Source organism: Nannospalax galili, unplaced genomic scaffold, assembly GCF_000622305.1.
Source record: "Nannospalax galili isolate Female #2095 unplaced genomic scaffold, S.galili_v1.0 scaffold217, whole genome shotgun sequence".
In the NCBI taxonomy this organism is placed as follows: Eukaryota; Metazoa; Chordata; class Mammalia; order Rodentia; family Spalacidae; genus Nannospalax; species Nannospalax galili.
In genome coordinates this window covers 673,114-692,320 of record NW_008340643.1, presented here as the reverse complement: position 1 = coordinate 692,320, position 19,207 = coordinate 673,114, and the positions used below count along the sequence as shown (strand labels likewise).

The following is a 19,207-nucleotide window of genomic DNA, read 5'->3' as shown; positions in this document are numbered from 1 at the left end:
AATTGCACCTCTGTACTGTAATCCCCATTGAGGTCAAAAAAGGGCATTGGTTGCTAGGCACCATGTGGTTGCTGAGAACTGAACCTGGATCCTTTGCAAGAGCAGTCAGTGTTCTTAACTGCTGAGCCATCTCTCCAGCCCCACTTATGATCTTTTTAATATTTATAAATTCTGTAATAACATCTTTCAATCTTAGCATTGGTTATTTGTACTTCAACATGTATTCTCTAATTTTGCATTCTCTTCCCCACCTTTTTGTTTCCAGGGTTTTATCATTTACCAGTTTATTCAAAGGACTATTTGTCTTAATTGCTGAAAACTGTTTCATGATTTAAATTATATGCATTCAGAATTATCAATGTCTAATTTGCATTATGTAAACTTTACATGTTGGATTTTCGTTATCATTCAGTTAGAGCATTTTAATTTCTACTGTGATTTCTTCTTTGATTCAAAGATTATTCAGAAGTACATTTCTCATTTCCAAAGGTTGTTTTTGAGACAGAGTCTCGTTATATAACCGAGGATGGCCTTGAACTTGTGATCCCTTTGCCACAGTTTTGAATGGTGACATAGTAGACCTGTGCCACCATGTCCAACCCCCAAAGAGATTTCATGGTTAGATTATACTGAGCTGTAGCTCCCTAAGTATGTCAAGGTACCGACAGATTCTATACTGGTAATCTTTGGCCTTTCTCTTCTTTTAGTTCTTGAGGGAGGAATATTTAAACCTCCCACTATGATGATAGATTATTACATTTCTGCTTGTTGCTCTGTCAATTTTGTTTTGCATATTTTGAGGCTATAGCATTAGGAAAATAAAGTTTTAGAATAAATTCAAATGGAAGGTTAAATATTTTCTACCATTGTGAACCATCCCATTTAAAGTCTAGTAGAAAGCATTTCCTTAGAGCCTACTTCATTTGCTATCAGCAGAGCTGTTCCAGCTATGCTTCTGTTAATGTTTTCATGCTATTTTTCCAAATTAACTTCCAACCTTTTGTGTGTATGATCCACTGTCTATTAGCTTCTTTCTCAGTCACTGATTAGTCTATCAGTCTGTTGTGTCTTTGTAGCAATGTGTGTTTCCTCTCTGCCTGCATTTACATTTTCTCTTTGCTCTTCTGTGGCTTCACTACAAGTGCATGCCAGTGTGGGTTTAACTTCATTTGTCCTGCTTGAGAATCATTGTTTCTTTTTATCACTTTGAATCTTTCATCAGTTCTGGAAGGGTTTCAGACATTAACATGTTAAATATATCTTCTCTAATACTCTATTCTTTCCTTCTGGTATCTAGACTTATGTTAGACCTTTACCCTGACTAGATGTGTGGTAAATCTTCTCATTCTGATATTTGTAACTTTTCTGGAGGGAGGGTCTGGCTATATAGCCCAGACTTGCCTTGAAGTTACTGTGTAGCTTAGGATAGTCTCACTGTTCATGATGCTCAGTCTAATTCTTGAGAAGGTGTTTAATCTTCTCTTTAAACTGTCCATTATTCATTCTCTCTCTCTCTCTCTCTCTCTCTCTCTCTCTCCTCTTCCAATGTCTTGGTTTTGTTCTTTTTAATTACTTTTTATTGAGCTTTTTAAATTTCATACATTTCCCACTCAAATCCAGACCCCCTTCCATCCATGCCTCCCCCCCATGCCCCCACAGAATCCTATGCACTCTGCCATACATGCTGAGTGCTATTCAGTCAGGTGTTTGTACCCAAATGTCCTTCAGTGTAAATGCATCCACTGGAGTCTAGTCAGCCCTTCCAGTGGTCATATGTAAATTATTTTTATTGTATGTGTATGAGTAAATTTTGTCAGCATGCATAGACATGGGCAACATATGTGCAATGCCCGCAGAGGCCAGAAGAGGGCATTAGAACCAGGGGAACTGGAGTTATGGACTGGTTAGCTGCCATGTGGTGCAGGCAGGCAAACCCAGGTCCTCTGCAGGAACAGCAGGTGCTCTTAACTGCTGAGCACGTTTTTCCAGGCCCTGGATTTTATTTTTATGAGACAGGCCTCATATAGCTCATGCCTACCTCAAACTTGCTATTTAGTTGCTGCTAGGGTCAAACTCTTGATTCCTGCGTCCATTTCCCAAGTGCTGCATTATAGGTATGTGCTGCCAGCACCAGCCCTGCTTTCTCTTTAACAAGCTTATTGTAATAACTATTTGGTTCTTCATCCAATCATTTTAAATGGATATTTTTGATTCTATCTTTTGTTTCTTTTCATTTCTTAGACATTTTATATTTTGTATTTGATAATTCCAACAGCCAACATCCTTGGGGAAAATAAACCTGTTTTTTGCTGTTTCTTCTGACTCTTAACTCATCATAGCTCTCCTCCTTGTTTGTTGAGTAGTTGTTGAGAACTCATACTAGTTCACATTAACCTCTGAAGATACTAGTGGCTAAAATTAGGGCTGTTTCCCTCAAAGATGGAGTTTGAAATATTATAGACTTTAGCTACTTTGAAGGTGCATGCATACTACAAAATCCTCAAAACCATCTATTCCATCTTTTCATTATGGTAGAGTTTAGTCTTAGGGTGACCGCTATTACAACGTTAGCATTCATCGCAGGACAATCTAGCCTTTGGTGCCTGCTTGGTGTTTCAGGCTTCCATTCGTGGTTCAAATCATCTTTCCGTTATTGGTTGTTTTTTTTTGTTTATTTTATTTTATTTTTTTTTTGACAGTGTGTCCCTGTGTAGCCTGCTGGCCTCATATTCAGAATTCTCCTGCCTCAGCCTCCCAAAGAAGCTTACTGAAAAGGAGATATATGCCTGTTTATATTTTTTCTTGTGGGTTTGTGTGTGTGTGTAACAGATGTTTTGAAATTTGCATCTCTATCATTCCTTTCTAGCAAAAATGGAGAGGTAAAATCTTAAGGAAGCAAAAGAAATATATATATATACATATATACATATATATGTGTATATATATGAGACAGAGACTGCTACGTTAAGAGATAGTAAGCATTTTATAATTTTTTGTCTTTTTCTTTTCAGACAGGGTCTGCCTATAGCCCCAGCTGGCCTGGAACATACTATGTAAACAAGGCTAGCCTGGAACTCACTATGTAAACCAGGCTGGCATTGAATTCACAGAGATCTGCCTGCCTCTGCCTCGAATGCTAGGATTAAAGGCATGCACCACCATGCCTGGCAGCATTTTATAATTTTATTACCTGATCTACTGTGGTCATGAAGCTGGAAAGCATGAACAAGGTCACTTTTTCGTGAAAGCATTCTCTCTTTTAATACCTTGATGGCACTGAATTCCATAGCAGTCACCCTGTGTTAAGAAAACAGTAATTAGGTGAAAGGTACAGAAATCACTCTATTCTACTTCATTCTAATGTGCTTTGTTACCACTTACCAGTTTCCACTTAAAATAAATTGCCTATATTTATATATACCATGTTACTAGATGGTTAACATATGCATGTGTGTGCATGCATTTTGAAGATTCAGTAAACAAATTTTCTGTTCTTATTTATTATTATTGTTTGTATGTACATGCATATATATGTGCACACATGGTGTGTGTTTTGTGTGTACATGTACAGATCAGAGGACAACTTCGTGGAGCTGGCACTCTCCTCCACCTTTCTGTGGGTTCTGGGAATAAACTCAAGACACCTTCTTTCTACCTGCTGAGTCCCCTCTGTGGTTCTGCAATTTCTTTTTGAGGGAGTCCTGCTATATAGCCCAGACTAGCCTAGAGTCCAAAATCCTCCAGCATCTGCCTCCCATGTACTTGGATTACAGGCATGCACACCACACCCAGATGCACTGTGAAATTTTTAAAAGATTACAAATAGTGTTTTCATTGGGATTTGAAAGATTCACAAGAATCATTATTTAAAAGGGGAAATAAAAAGGAACTTGTTCAATATTGTATAGCTGTATTAATTCAACAGCAAACCTAAAAATCTTATAGCCACTTTTGAAAGAGATGTATCTTTGCTCTGGAAACTGTTATTGAGTATGTTAAAGCTGTAATGAAATGCTTCTTCTAAAAAAATCAAATAATGTATTAAATTATATAGGAAAATAACACATATGACAACAGAGAAGGACAATTTTTTAAATGATGCTAGCACACTTAATTCACCATCTAGGCTTAATCTTCTACTGAGATCATTTACAAAAATAAATTTGAAATAAAGGAGAAACAGGGGCTGGAGAGATGACTCAAATTCCAGCACCCACATGGTAGCTAACAACTGTCTGTAACTCCAGTTCCAAGGGATCCAACAACCTCTTCTGTCTTCCGTGGGCATTGCACGACATGGATGCACTTACCTACAGGCAGGCAATACACTCATACACATAAAATAATAAATAAAAAATATTTAAGAAAAAGGAGAAACAGAAGAGCAAAAGAGTCATGAGCTATGCAGACATCCTTCAGTACCACAGGGTACTTATTCTAGGATACAAAGTGAATTTTAACAAATCCAAAGCTTCTCAAGTTCCTTAAATAAACTGGCATAGTATTTGTATACAATCTGTACACAGCCTCTTATATGTATTTATTTGTAGATTACTTATAATATTTAATCCAATATAAATGTCACATAAATAGTTGTCACACTATATTATTTAAGGAATAATGACAAGAAAAAATGTTTACACATTTTCAGGTCAACTTTTTAAGAAATGTTTTCCATGTAGAACTCACTGATATGAAGTACTAATTATGCATCAAAACCATAAAATGGCAGATGCAAATCAAATCATATGAATATAACAGCATATGTAAATATATTAAATAAGCAAATAAAAAAGATAATGAGACTGAATAATGGAAAAACAAAATAAGATCATGCTATATGTTGTCTATAGGAGATACATTTTAGTTTCAAAGACACAAAGAGTTTAAAAAAAAAGGACAAAAAAGAAATATCATACAAAGAGCTACGTGCTACAGGGGCCATGCTAATTAGAAGACAAAAAAAGCAGCCTTGAATTTCTAAAACCCAGGACTGAAATAGGGAACATGACTGTTGACCTGATAGAAATGAAGACTAAAAGGGCATGCTATGAACAATTGTACAGTCACAAATTAGGCAATCTAATGAAATGAACAAATTCCTAGAAAAGTACAAGCTGCCCAAACTAAGAAGAAATTTATTATATATATAATTTGGTGGGGGTAGTAAGGGTGCAGATAGGGGAGGCGATCTAAATATGATCAAAATATATTAAATGCAATTTGCAAAAATTCAATAAAAATAAATCATGAAAACCCTCAACATGTCTACACAACAAAACACTGACTAAATAATCAACACAATGAGAAAAGTCCAGGGCCAGGTGGCTTCACTGGTAAATGACATCAAGCATTTGAAGAATTAATACTCAGCTATTTAGAAGGCTGACAGAGGAGGGTCAATGAGTTTGAGCCAGTCTGGGCTTCACACCAAGTTCCAGGTCAGCCTGAGCTACAATGCGAAACCCTGTCTCAAAAGAAAACAGTGAAAGGAAGTTTCACAAGGAAAGGAAAGTAAGGGAGAAGGAGAGGAGAAGAGGAAGGAAAAGAAATATATATGTAGATATATGTATATATGTACATACATCTATGTGTATGTATATACACAAACACATAACAAAAAACCTTGTCCACAATTGTTCAAAACAGTATTGTTCATAATAGACAAGAAGAGGAAACAACTGAAATTTCTATCTACTGATAAAAAAGATGAGCACAACGTGGTCTATGTGTAAAATGAAGTTGCATTCAGTCATGGAAAAGGATGCAACACAACACAAACAACCTTCCAAAATGTCACAGTGGATGGATGAAGCCATCTAGTCACCTAGGACTACATGTTGTATGATGCCATGTATGTGAAATATCCCAAATCGGGGTAGCAATACAGAAAATAAATTACTGGCTGCTTACAGCTGTGATAGGAGAAAATAACTGGGAAGTGGCTGTGATCAAGTATCAGTTTTCTTTTTAAGGTGGTAAGAATGTTCAAAATTGCATAAGTGGTGGTAGTTCCACAATTTGTGAACATACTAAGTATCACTGAATTTTATTTCAAGTGAGTAAACTTGACACTGCGCACTTATTCTTTATAATTTTGTTTGTGTGTGCTCACACACATAAGCCATGGCATGTGTGTTGAGAAGACAATTTCCAGGAGTCAGTCCTCCCTTTCCACCACGGAGGTCTTGGGGCTCAAACTCAGGTGGTCAGGCTTGGCAGCAAGCACCTTTACCCATTGAACCACTCGCCAGCCCTCTCTTGCCTTTTTGATAACAGCCATTTTAACAGGTGTGAAATAATATTTTTGTTGGGGTTTTGATGTTCATTTTCCTGATTAGAGGTACGTCTAACCTATTAACCATTTGCATGTCATCTTTGGAAGAGGCTATTTAGGTCGTTTGCCCATTTTTTAAACCAAACCTTTTTTTTGGGGAGGGGGGGGAGGCTTACTGAATTGCCCGAGTTTGTTATAGCATTGTTTCTAAATGCAAGATCCTGGATCTAATGTAGATTTAGTCACTCCATAACTGTTATGTAGTGTACTACATGTGTGCTACAAATTATTATGTTCTACTAAAAAGAATGAAGTAGCTATGTGCAAACAGAGAGTGATATTCATGTTATAATCTTAATGGGGGGGATACTTGCAGAACAGAGAGTGCAATTGATTGTGCTTTTAAAAACTCCGTGTCTTTAATGGCCATGCTAGCCAAACTTCAAGCACACACCTGTTTGCTGGTTCGATAATAGAACAAAGTAAAAGCGACATTAAACTTTTTTTTTTTTTAAGTTTTAAAACTATCTCCAGGTGTGGTTGGTGGCACACACTTTTAATCTCAGCAATCAGGAGGCAGAGGCAGAGGGATCTCTGTGAGTTCAAAGTCAGCCTGGTCTACATAGTGAGTTCCAGGCCAGCTGGGGCTACAGAGAGACCCTGTCTCAAAAGACAAAACAACAACAACAAACTATGTTTATGGAGGCTAGAGAGATGGCTCAGCAGTTAAGGGCACTAGCTGATCTTACAGAAGACCCAGGTTCAGTTCCCAGCACCCACATAGCAGCTAATAACTGTAATTCCAGTTCCAGGGGATCTGACATCCTATTCTGACCTAGGCGGGCACAGTGCCACATGGGTGCACTTACATACATGTAGGCATTACACACATACACATAAATAAAATGAAAATAATATTTTAAAACCATATATAGTTATATCAAGAAGAAGAGGGTGGAAGAGACCACCCTTGGTGCTAGTTTTAGTTACTTCTGGGGGGAAAGGATTATTGAGAAGGGAGAGAAGATAGCATTTTCTTTATACTTCTTTCTCGCACTTGTTAAATATAAACATATTGGGTTTGTCATGCATACAAATCCAGAAAAAAAATACAGGGAAAAGGGAAAATAAGCTATGAATGGCACCACATGAAATGACACTCGATATTTTAATCACATACACTTCTGGATAGAGAACAGAAGGGACAAAACCAGGCGGGGCTATTTGTGACTCAGGGAAGGTTATGAGTTAAGAGACTGAAGGAATGGAGGGTCTTTCTTTCTTTGTATACAGTTGTGTTCATGGAGGTTGATGCTTTATGAATTGAAAATTGTTCCTTTTGCTATCAAATATCAATGTATTGACCACTCGTTGATGTCTGGAACTGCTTGTATTTTGTCTAATTGCAAATAGCAGCATGCCTTCATGTGCATGGCTGCTCTTAGTCACTCAGGACTGCGTCTGCTTGGTCACAAATACAGTCCTTGGTAGTTACGGAACATACACACCTTTGGTGAAGAGGGCCCATGCATGTTGTACTAGTCATTTGGTACTGGAAAAATTGTGGGGTTGTACCATAACTCAGTCTGATGTAAGCTCCTCGATTGCTGCCTTCTTCATAATAATTAGAAGCAGAAAATACAGTAATGACCTGATTAAAGACAGGATCCGGATCATTAAGTTAGTTCTCAAAAGGTCATTCAAAAAAGCCAGAAATAGCTCATTTCTTTAATATAAAAAACGCAAACAAAGCTTATAATTGCTGTAAATTATCCAAATTTGACTGACATGATTTCTTATAATATCCTTGAAGGAAAATAATGATTTCCACTCTGTGTCTCCAGGAGCATTAACTCCTAGATATTCATCCAATATCCCCTGCATATGGTCCTGAACTACTGCATACTATTTTTTTTTAATTTTTAAAAATGATTTATTTAATAACAACATACTTAGAAGAAGCATATCATTACAACACAATTGACATATTCGATAACGTTTTCCTGAGGTAGGATGCATCTCTTTCAAATTTGGCTGTAAATTTTTAGGTTTACAGTTGAATTATTACAGTTATACAATATTGTACTCAGTATAAACCCTATAAGACATAAATTAAATGATGTTTTAACCTTTAAAAAGATCTCCATTTCATTATTAAAATACACAGTTTCATATAGAAAAATTCTTTTTCAATGCAATTGACATTGGATGTTTGCACATACTGCATACTATTTTATTGTCAGATCTTAGCGTTCTCTTTAATGTTTGGTTTTATGAAGTCTAATTTTCCAAGAGGATAAATTCCTTATTTTCTTACCTTGAATAAAACTTGATTAGAAGCTCAGTCTTTTTCTCTTCCAAGAAGATGAATGATTTAGAGGGTTCAGAGCTGCACAAAACCAATGCTTTAAGAGCAAAGAAATAATGGGATCGTGACCACTATCTTAGGAAGGAACCAGCCTTGGGGGCATAGGAGAGTATGGAAAGGCAATATTTGCTAGTGACAAGAAACTTGGCTTAGGCCTAGTTCTGGCCTAATAAGAATGTCATTTCATGTGATCCGCTGTCATTTTCTAATTACAAAGAGATCCTAAATACTTGCCCTACTCATCTTGCAGTGTTAGCATGAGCCAAAAATAAATCAATGAAGTTAAGAATAATAAAAATAAGTATTGCCACAGAAAGAATGCCACACAATTCAGTATTCATTTTTATGTACTTCTGTTCACTATGGAAAAAGAGCTATCCCAGGGAAAATGAGTATAAGAACCAGCTTCTTCGTCTTCACCTCTTCTAGGCATGGTGTGTGTGTGTGTGTGTGTGTGTGTGTGTGTGTGTGTGTGTGTTTACTCATTGTCACTATTATGGTTTAAAGTAATGCATTTGGCTCTTACACTGAAAAGGGGTAGACTTGCAATGGTTAGTTTTGATTGTCAACTTGATTGGATTACTAAGCACAGTTCTTGGTAGGTATGTCTGAGGGAGTTTTTAAGAGAGGATTAACTGAGGGAGGCATATCTTCCCTGAATATTGATGGTACCATCCCATGATATGGAAAGGGAGAATACCAGCTGAGCATCCATGTTCATCTCTCAATGCATCCTGGACATCCAAGATGTGAGCAAGCAACCTCACACTCCTGCCACCATGACTTCTCTACCATGATGAACAATACCCTCAAGCTGTGAATCAAAATATATCTTTCCTCAAACTGCTTCTTGCCAGTTGGTCATAGCAATGAGAAAGGTCATTACTATAGTCATATATTAGAATTTCTGTTTCTGGGATTAGTGAAGATTAGAAAATAAGCTAAATATCTCTTGGAGTAAGGACACTGAAACCCCTTCAAGTAATCTATATGAATTTTGGTTTCTGTTTGGCACTAAGGAAGACATCTTCTCATGGACTTTTAGGTAGGAGACACTCTATGTAGAGAAGACTATGCTTTGTGGGAAGATGTCTGTGAGCATGCCACCCAGGATATGTTAGCTCACCTTTCCATCATGGCAGATCTCATATCCTTCAGGCTTACATTCATGAGACCTAATGAGCATCTTCAACTGGTTTTTATTAAGAACTTTGGAGGTAACGTCTGGTCCAAAATAGCAGCCCCCTCCTCGACTTGTGTTTGGATAACAGCCTTTTCTGCCTCTGGGGTCACTCCATAGAAGGTCAACAATCTTGGAACAATAAAACAAATTAGTCTGATATTTATAAGTAACAGTCCATCTTTTTATATTCCAACTGTTTGCTATAAATACTAACCCAAGGTATCCCATAAATTATTTCCTATTCCCCTTTCAAAATATTCTCCCATACCTATAGTCACTAGCGTGGTGGATGAAGGAGGATCAGGACTTCAAGGCATCTTGGACACTTAGAGAATTCAAGGCTAGCCTGAACTACAAGAGACTCTCTAGCTCAAACAAACAAACAAACAAACAAACAAAACATCAGTTGCTTCACAATTGTTGAATCTACAAAGTTCTTTTCTGTCTCTTTGGTTTTCTGTTTTTTTCAGACAGTGTTTTACACTGTAGCCCAGGTTAGCCTGGAACTCACTATATAGTCCAGGCTGGTCTCAAAGTCATGATGATGATCCTGGTACCTCAGCCTCCCAAGTGCAAGAATTACAGGCACAAGCTACCATGCCCAGATAAGTTCTTTTAAGAGATTTTCACTGTTATGTTCAGAAGAGAAAGTAGATCCTTAAAATGAACACCTATTAGGTGTTCTTAAAATGTGCAAAGAGATTACATAGATCTCTCATCCATGGGGTGCAGGTTTTTGTCCTGTTGAACATACAGCCTGAAGTTCTTGCTCCCTCTCACCTCAAACAGAGAAAACTTTTCAGCCAAGAGAATCCCTAAAGTTTCTTGATCTTCTACCCCCTTTCTAAGGAGTTTTTCCATTCAGTGGTACATTGATCCACTGATTAGACTCTACTAGGTCTTCTAAATCCACCATGATGCTGCTTCAAGCTTAACATTTCCTTTTGGGGCTGGAAGAAGCACGTGCAGGTCACAGAATACTCAAGACTGAAGACTCAAGTTTCTAAGAATATTTGTTATAGAAGTCAGAGACTCCAGATCCTCTTTGTGTCTCTGTTCTACATTGAATGTTTGACTTTTAAAAAATTAACTATTACAAAAGCTTAAAGAACAGTGAATAAAACTATCTTTATCACTAAAGTCAATGACAACCTTGAGAAAACTGTCTGGGTCTGACTTTGAAAATCTCTCCATAAGGTTTTTGGGTCAATTGACCCACAAAGTACTGCAAAATTCTAACAGATAATGATTCTGAAAGTTTACAATTTTCCATACTTTTCTTTGTGGTTGTTGTTGGTGTGTGTGTGTGTGCAGGGAATTGAATCCAGAGCTTCATGAATATTAAGTAAATGTTCTACCTCTGAGCCACCAGTCCCTCTACCTCTACATGTTCCTTTTGATTAAAAGCATGCAATTAAAAATTGTGTGTGTGTGTGTGTGTGTGTGTGTGTGTGTACATGTGTATAGAGGCCAGAGATCAATGTCTGGTGTCTTCCTCAATCACTCTCTGCTCTCTTCTCTCACTGGACTTGGAGCTTCCCACTTCAGATAGACTGACTGGCCAGCAAGCCTTAGTAATCCACCTGTCATTGCCTCACCAGCACTGAGGATTACCAGGTGCACAATGCCACACCTGGCTTTTATGTGGGGATCTGAACTCATGACCTTATGGTTACACAGCAAGCACTTTACTCACTGAACCATCTCCTCATCCCCCTTCAATGGAAATATTTCGGTTATTTTAGGGGGTACAAATCAGTCCTGAGAAGAGGACCAGAAATGGTTGTTCCACTAAACCTGACTGTGCACCTATTTACATGTTTAGCATTAAAGGGGACCTAAATATAAATGAGAAAATAGACAGTAGAAAGAAGGGCAGAACTTGAAGAACCATCCTGGAATGATCAGTACTTGGTCAACACTAGTGACACCTGCACCAGGCTCAGACCAGACACTGAGGGTTTATGATGACAGATGGAGGTGTGAATTAAAATCTCTCAAAGAAGAGTCAGCCCAAGGGCCTCCTTTCTCCCCTGTGAATTCCAATATTGGCACAATTGTGCCCTACAAAAAGTACAATGTAACACCTTGAATTTGATGGTGTGTATACAAAAATAACACTTGTATTTCAAACTGAATCATATCTGGCTCCTACACTATGAATTCACATTTGGAGGATGTCACTTGGCCTGTAACATAATAAAGGAGGAAGCATGGAACATAAGGGGTTGTATTTTATTAGGAAAGGATTAAGTTTTCAATTCCTACATGGGATGCAGTTATTTATAGGTAATGTTTCCTGTGGAAAACATCTCAAATTATCCTTGAAGTAAAACATACATGATTTTATGTACACAATCCTATAAAATATGGATAATTGGGTATTTCCTATGCATGATGATGGATGAATAGTACATGATGAGTTATATAAAACTGAAGTTTTACAGCATCAGTTTTCTCCCTCTTTGCCACATATAAGGCATGGTGGCACATGTCTATAATCCCAACCCTAGGGAAGCATAGACAGATGGCTCACAGATGGTTCCAGGCCAACTTGGGCTATGCAGCAAGATTCTATCTAAAAAAAAGCCCTAAAGACTGGGGGTAAAACTTAATGGTAGAGTGTTTGCCTAGCATGCACAAAGCCCTAGCTTCACACTCCAGCACCATAAGGAAAAAAACACATATGTTGGAACTCTGCTGAATTAGAATAAGCAGTGGCCAAAGGGCTCCCTCTTCAAGTAGTTATAGTGTCTTTGACAAATTACATATTTGGGTCTTAGTCATTATCAATGAAATAAGGAAAAGACATATTTATCATTTATTTTTCATTGACTTAAAGTCATAAGGACTAAAATTTACTAAGAAATGAGCTTCTCAGAGGCTGGAAGATGGTTCAACAGTTAAGAGCACTGGCTGCTCTTGCAAAGGGCCCAGGTTTGGTTCCCAGCACTCACATGGCAGGTAACAACCATCCTGAAACTCCAGTTCCAGGGGATCTGATGACCTCTTCTGACAGCCACAGGCATTACACACATGGTACACTTGTATACATGCAGGCTAAACACTCAATACACATAAAATAAAAATTAATCTATCAAAGAGAAAAGAAATCAGCTTCTCTCTTAGAATCCATTTTATGAATTCTAGGTATTTTCTGTCTAGAAATTACTCACTTAACTAGGTTTACCCAGATTGTAGTTGTAACATAGATTTAATACTGGAGTTCACAAATAAAAATTCTATAAAGGGTCATATGTTGGTGAAATAAATTCTTTCTTAAAACCATCTCTTTTCTTTCAACAACCACCTATCTTCTGAAATACAAAAGTCTTTGGGTGGTAATTGTATTAAAGATGATGTCTTTGCAACATTCTTTCTAGAAAAATTGGAACAATTGGCCTGCAAAGTACCTCAAAGTTCTAACAGACTATGACTCTAAAAGTTTGTTGTATTTTTGTTGCTGTTGTTATTCCCCTGCTCCCCCCCCAAATGGGAAAGTTGTACTGAACTACAGCTTTATATGACCAGGATTGCAAAAATGTATTTATTGTAGTCTTTTACATCTCTTCAATCTAAAATAAATCAAGATTAAAATGAAATTCTAACTCATAAGATGTCTAGAATCACAGGAATTGGGGTATACTTTGCTCAACACATGTGAGGCCCTAGGTTCAATGCCCAGTATAAGGTAAAATAAACCACAGATAATGAAAAAAAATCCTGATGAGGTAGTAGAGAATTTGGAATCCTTGCTTATACTGTACTAATGACAATGTAAACTGTTGTAGCTACTCGAGAAATGAGTTAGAACGTTCTAAAAATGTCAACTTTTGAGTTAGCCTAGCAATTACACTCCTAGATATACACCCAAAAGAAATAAAACATACATGCACACAAACTTGTGTGTGAATATTCATAGCAGCATTGTTCAGTAACCCAAAATAGAAAGAACCCATATGCTTATCAACTTATGAATTAATACAATGTAATCTATCCATACAACTGAAAATTATTCAGCAAGAAAAACAAAGTACTGATCTATGCTCCAATATGGGTGAACCTAAAGAACACTGGGCTGAGTAAAAGACGGCAGACACAAAAGACTGCATAATGCACATATCCATTTCAATAATGTGTGCAGAATAGGCAAATCTACAAATGAGTGAATTATGTGGTAGGTGGTTTATATCCCTCCCAATGAAGGCATTAAAATATAGGCATGAATTCAGAGAGGGTGATATGATCTCCTTATAAAAGTGAAGTCATTTCTAATCCCTGTTTTATAAAGGACAGTATCATCACTATTGATGTTTTCCTTGCCACTCTGGTGAATGTGTTGATTACTTACTTGTTCCCATTCACGCTTTGTTAACTGTTCAGAAGGGGCCTTCTCTGATTCGCCCTTCCCTGGCATAGTAGTGGTTGCACCTGCTTTAGTTTTCTTGAAATCACTGGTATGGTCTGTACTTAATGACACTGGCGGCATCAACACAGATTTCAACTGCAAAACACACTCATGTTTTAGTCAAATACTATCCACCTCTTGCACTGCATGCATGGGGATCTGTCTATATAGTGCCTCAACTCAATGAAAAAACATGCAATTACCTTTTTCATCTCCCCAACTTCCTATGTCTTGTTGATTCATTGATGTCTGTAAGATGGACCTATTAAAATCTTTCCATATGTTTTCAACTAGAAATGCTGCCTTACAGGGAAAGATTCACATCAGAGATTCTAAGGAACACCAGAGGCACATACATAGGTGCTAGACATCTTGTAAGGAATTCCTGAATGAAATAGAAGATGATAAATGTAGGGAATCTAGCCTCCTTCTGAGCCTTTCTCTGCACCTGGGGCTGTCAAGTATTCAGAGACATCGTTTTAAGGGGTGGCTGCTTTTTATTTCATTGTGTTTTCCAAGATAAATGAGAGAAAAACACATCTGTGTCTAGGAAAGTTCTCACAGGGGACACAGGTTGAAGATTTTGGAAGCTGTTCAACCTAAATGCAGTACAATTCTCAGCCTGGCCTCTCAGCAGTTAATCATATTCTCTAATCGTAGTAGCAAAGTTTCTGTGTTTCTTTGGAAAATAAAATGTCTTCAAAATATTATGTGACCTAATATAATCCCTCTGCATTCTCTTACACAAGCTGAGACTCGAATGCTGTTCTTTTTTCTTTGAAGCACTATACAGTCACATAAAGCAATTAATTTTTTTACATTTATTTATTCTGTGTGCATGTGTGTACGTGTACATATGGTAGGGGTCAAAGGACAACTTGGGGGAGTCAGTTCTCTCCTTCTACCATGTGGGTACCAGGGATAGAACTCAAGTTTCAGGCAGGGGAAAGCACTTACACACACTAAGCCATTTCCCTGGCCCACACGAGGAAATCTACTTTTGTATCTCATCTGATTATTTTATTTTAAAAAGTACTTTTGTAATCTCATCTGATTATTTTATTTTTTTAAAAAATATTTTGTGTATTATTTTTATTTTATGTGTATGAGTGTTTTGCTTGCATGTATGTAAGCGCACCCATGTCATATAATGCCTACAGAGGTCAGAAGAGGGCATCTGATCCCCTGGAACTGGAGTTATGGATGGTTGTTAGCAGCCATGTGAGTGCTGGGAACCAAACCTGGGCCCTTTGCAAGAGCAGCCAGTGTTTTTAATCACTGAGCCATCTCTCCAGCCCCATAAGGCAATTTTAAATAATTCTTCTGTTACACTGGTGGCCATAGTTCAGTGATAAGCATTTCTCTATCTATGGTGGACATTTAGTTTCTTCTATAAAATAGGGTATGAAATTCTGTTTTTGTTTCTCAAAACTAAAATTGAATATCATTCTGAAGTATCTCATTAATTGGGTAGAAATTCAATCTTAGCTATTATTCACTAGTTCATAACCTACTTTCCCTATCTTCCCCAAGCAAGTATTCTTAGATCTTAGGCAAACCAGAATACTCTGGGAGGATCCTCCAGACCTAGGTACACACAATTCACCTCTGATAAGCTCATTGGACAAGGCGTCATAGTCCCTTACGAAGATGTGTTTCTGCAGTTTCAAAGCCACTAAGGATTATGATACTTTGCCCTAGACCCACTAAGGCATCGAATCATCTTATTCTAGGAGAGATCCTACTAACAATCCTTCCCTACCCCCCTGACTGGGAATTTGAAGAACACTAAACCAGAGCCTTAGTCTTATAGGATCTCATTTCTCTGTATTAACCCCCATTCTGTTCACCTTTCAAAAATGCCTTTAATGAATCTAGAATGGAGGTTGTCATCAAATTTTCCCAACTCTATCCCTCTCCTATTAATGTCCACAGTGGTAGAGGAATGGCCAACCTAAAAGTGGGGTAATAAAGTAAGGGTTATAATATTTTGACTTGGAAATCTACTTTTGTATCTGATCTGATAAGAGTTCCCAGAAGCTTGAATCTATTGTTTTCATTACAATTCAATTTTACTTATTTAATAAAATATGTATGTCCTGTCAAGTTCAACCTAACTCTAAGAAGGGCAGAAAATGCAAACAATATACAAGTCAAAGTCAAATTTCTTCTCTCTCTCTCTCTCTCTCTCTCTCTCTCTCTCTCATCTTTTTGAAACAGGATCTCCTTGTAGCCCCAGCTGACCTGTACTCGCTATGGAAACCAGGGTGTCCTCCATCTCACAGAAATCTGCCTGCCTCTGTCTCCCTAGTGCTAGGATTCAAGGCCTGCACCACCATACTTGGCTAAATTTTTATTTTTAAAACCCATGTATGATCAGGTGAAAGAGCAATCCATTAATAGGGTAAAAATATGGGGTATATTAGAAAAATTACTGGCTCCAAATCTACGCTTAAGCTCTGTCTTTATAATTAAAATGCATACTTCACACAAGGCACAGTGGTGTACATCTGTAATCCCAGCATTAAGGAGACAGAGGCAGAACGAGTTCCACAAGGTCAAGCTGGAGAGATGGCTCAGCGGTTAAGAGCACTGACTAGTTTTTCAGAGGACCCAGGTTTGGTTCCCAGCACCCACATGGTGGCTAATTACTAATTGTAACTGCAGTTCTAGGGGATCTGACACTCTTTTCTGAACTCCGTGGGCATTGCATGACATGGGTGCACTTACATACATGCAGGCACTACACTCATACACATAAATTAAGGATAAAATAAAATATTTTTTAAAAAGATAAAACACTAAACAGATCACAGATACAAGTATCAGAAAAAGGAAAGGTGGAGAAGAAAGCTTTATGTGCTTAGCACTTATTAATTATACGCTATTTTATTTAAGTTATGATAGTTATTTTTTTAATTTTTATTTTATTTATTTTATTTTATTTTTATGTTTATGAGTGTATTGCCTACATGTATGTGAGTGCACCCGTATCATGCAATGCTGCGGAGGTCAGAAGAGGGCTTCAGATTTCCCTGGAACTGGAGTTAAGGGTGGTTCATAGCCACCATGTGGGTGCTGGGAATCGAACCCGGGTAGTTATTTTTATATTAACCTTCAGGTATGAGAACTGAAGTTTAAAAACCTTCAGCACTTTGCCCAATCAACCAGCCATGAAATGTCAGAGTTAGGATATAACCCTAGCTAAATCTGTCTGATAGCATTGCTTCAATATTTGACCTACAAAACATCATATTCTTGGCTAGAATCATATCCACTCACTTTAGTTAACATTGACTATGTCTATCAAAATGCCTCATTGTCTTAATTATATGCTGATCTCATGAATACCTTAAGCTTGGGATGGTCTTAAAATGTATTCCAAGTGGGATAGTCTTCAAAAAATAGAAAACACTAATAACAATCACACCAGGAACAGAAGTGTAAACCATCACACAAGTGTGACCATCACCCAGTGGTGGGGAGGAAGTACATCACCATAGATTCAGGAAAGAGGTTGGAAGAAAGTTTCTATCCACTTTATTTTAAGTTTGCTCTGCTTTGATCTTAATTTTCTAAGGAGGGGCTGGAGAGATGGCTCAGAGCACTGGCTGTTCTTGCAGAAGACCCATGTTTGAATTCCAGCACCCATATGGTGGCTAACAATTGTCTGTAACTCCAGTTCCAGGGAATCTAACACCCTCTTCTGACTTCAGTGGGCACTGCATGACACAGTTACATTTACATACATTCAGGCATAACACTCATACACAAAATATTTTTAAAATTCTAAGGAGGTATTCAACAAATAAGAAGTACTTACTATCTCTGAGGTACTGGGGATTTGCTAGTGAAACAGAGAAGCAGAAGAACACAGTAAAAAAACAGGACCACCATTCCTTATTTAAATTTGGTGACTTATGGAGGATATGTACAAAGGGTTTGGAAGGACAGAGAGGGAACCTAGTCTAGCCTGGAGGTTGTATTAAGGTGAAAGTAAAGGGATAATGAGATGATAATAAAAACATCATCCACATGTGTGTAAAGGCTCCAAAATTTCAAGGTGCAGTAAGGATCATATTTCTGTGTCTATCAGATTAAATTCTACCTCTAGATCCCACCTGCCCAGACTGGTGGAAGTTGACTATCAATCTATAGGGATAATGATTCAAGCTCCCCACTTGAACCAAAAACCATCATCTGTTCCACAGTTGCCATTGGTTCTCATGCTCATGTGGCATTCCATTTGTCCCTAGTTTAGGGGCTTCATCTTGGCACCTGTAAAGGAGGAAGACAGCTCTAGCTATCTGTAAGGCTTTGTCCAGGAGTGCTTCACTAAGTGTGGAATCTTTACAGGCACAATAGAGCCAATTGCTGGAGAGGTTCTATAGGAGTTCCTGTTGTAGCTGTTGTATTTAATATGATTGTTTAGAGTTAAGATATTCTGAAAATAGTTACCCTGATTAATTGAAATAAAGAGCAATCATAACAATTTGGAAATCAATTTATACATGATTCTACTTATATGAGTTACCTAGAGCAATCAAATTCACACATAGAAAATAGAATATTGGTTAGTCTAGCTAGAAAGAGATGGGGAAGAGGAGCTATTGTTTGGTGGGTGTAGTTTCAGTCTAGAAAGATAAAAAGTTCTGTAAATGGATGGTGGTCATGGCAGTGTTGGTGGCACAACAATATGAATGCACACAGTGACCCTGAACTGTATACTTAAAAATGGTTATGGTAGTAAATTTTGCAATTTTTTTTACCACAACGTAAGTGAATTAATTGAAACCTTACTTTAAAATTTTTACTTTTAGAAATCTGATGTTCCATTGTATCCCCATTTTCCATTTTCAACATGATTTTAAAAAATATTGTGTGTGTGTGTGTGTGTGTGTGTGTGTGTGTGTGTGTGTGAACTCTTATTTCTCACACAATCACTCAGATTTTTTTTAAATTTTTTTATTT

The 19,207-nt window shown here is 37.5% G+C and overlaps 1 protein-coding gene across 1 annotated transcript in view; it reads right to left on the bottom strand.

Annotated features, from left to right (window-relative positions):
* The window catches only part of Ppef1 (protein phosphatase with EF-hand domain 1), a 125,387-nt gene that overhangs the window by 9,536 nt on the left and 96,644 nt on the right, over nt 1–19,207 (bottom strand). Inside the window, exons 10-13 of the mRNA XM_008835731.2 lie at nt 14,180–14,332; nt 9,772–9,957; nt 7,786–7,928; nt 3,191–3,297 (exon numbers count right to left, since the gene is read on the bottom strand). Coding sequence (XP_008833953.1) covers nt 3,191–3,297; nt 7,786–7,928; nt 9,772–9,957; nt 14,180–14,332 — 589 coding nt within the window. The remainder of the gene's footprint in view (nt 1–3,190; nt 3,298–7,785; nt 7,929–9,771; nt 9,958–14,179; nt 14,333–19,207) is intronic.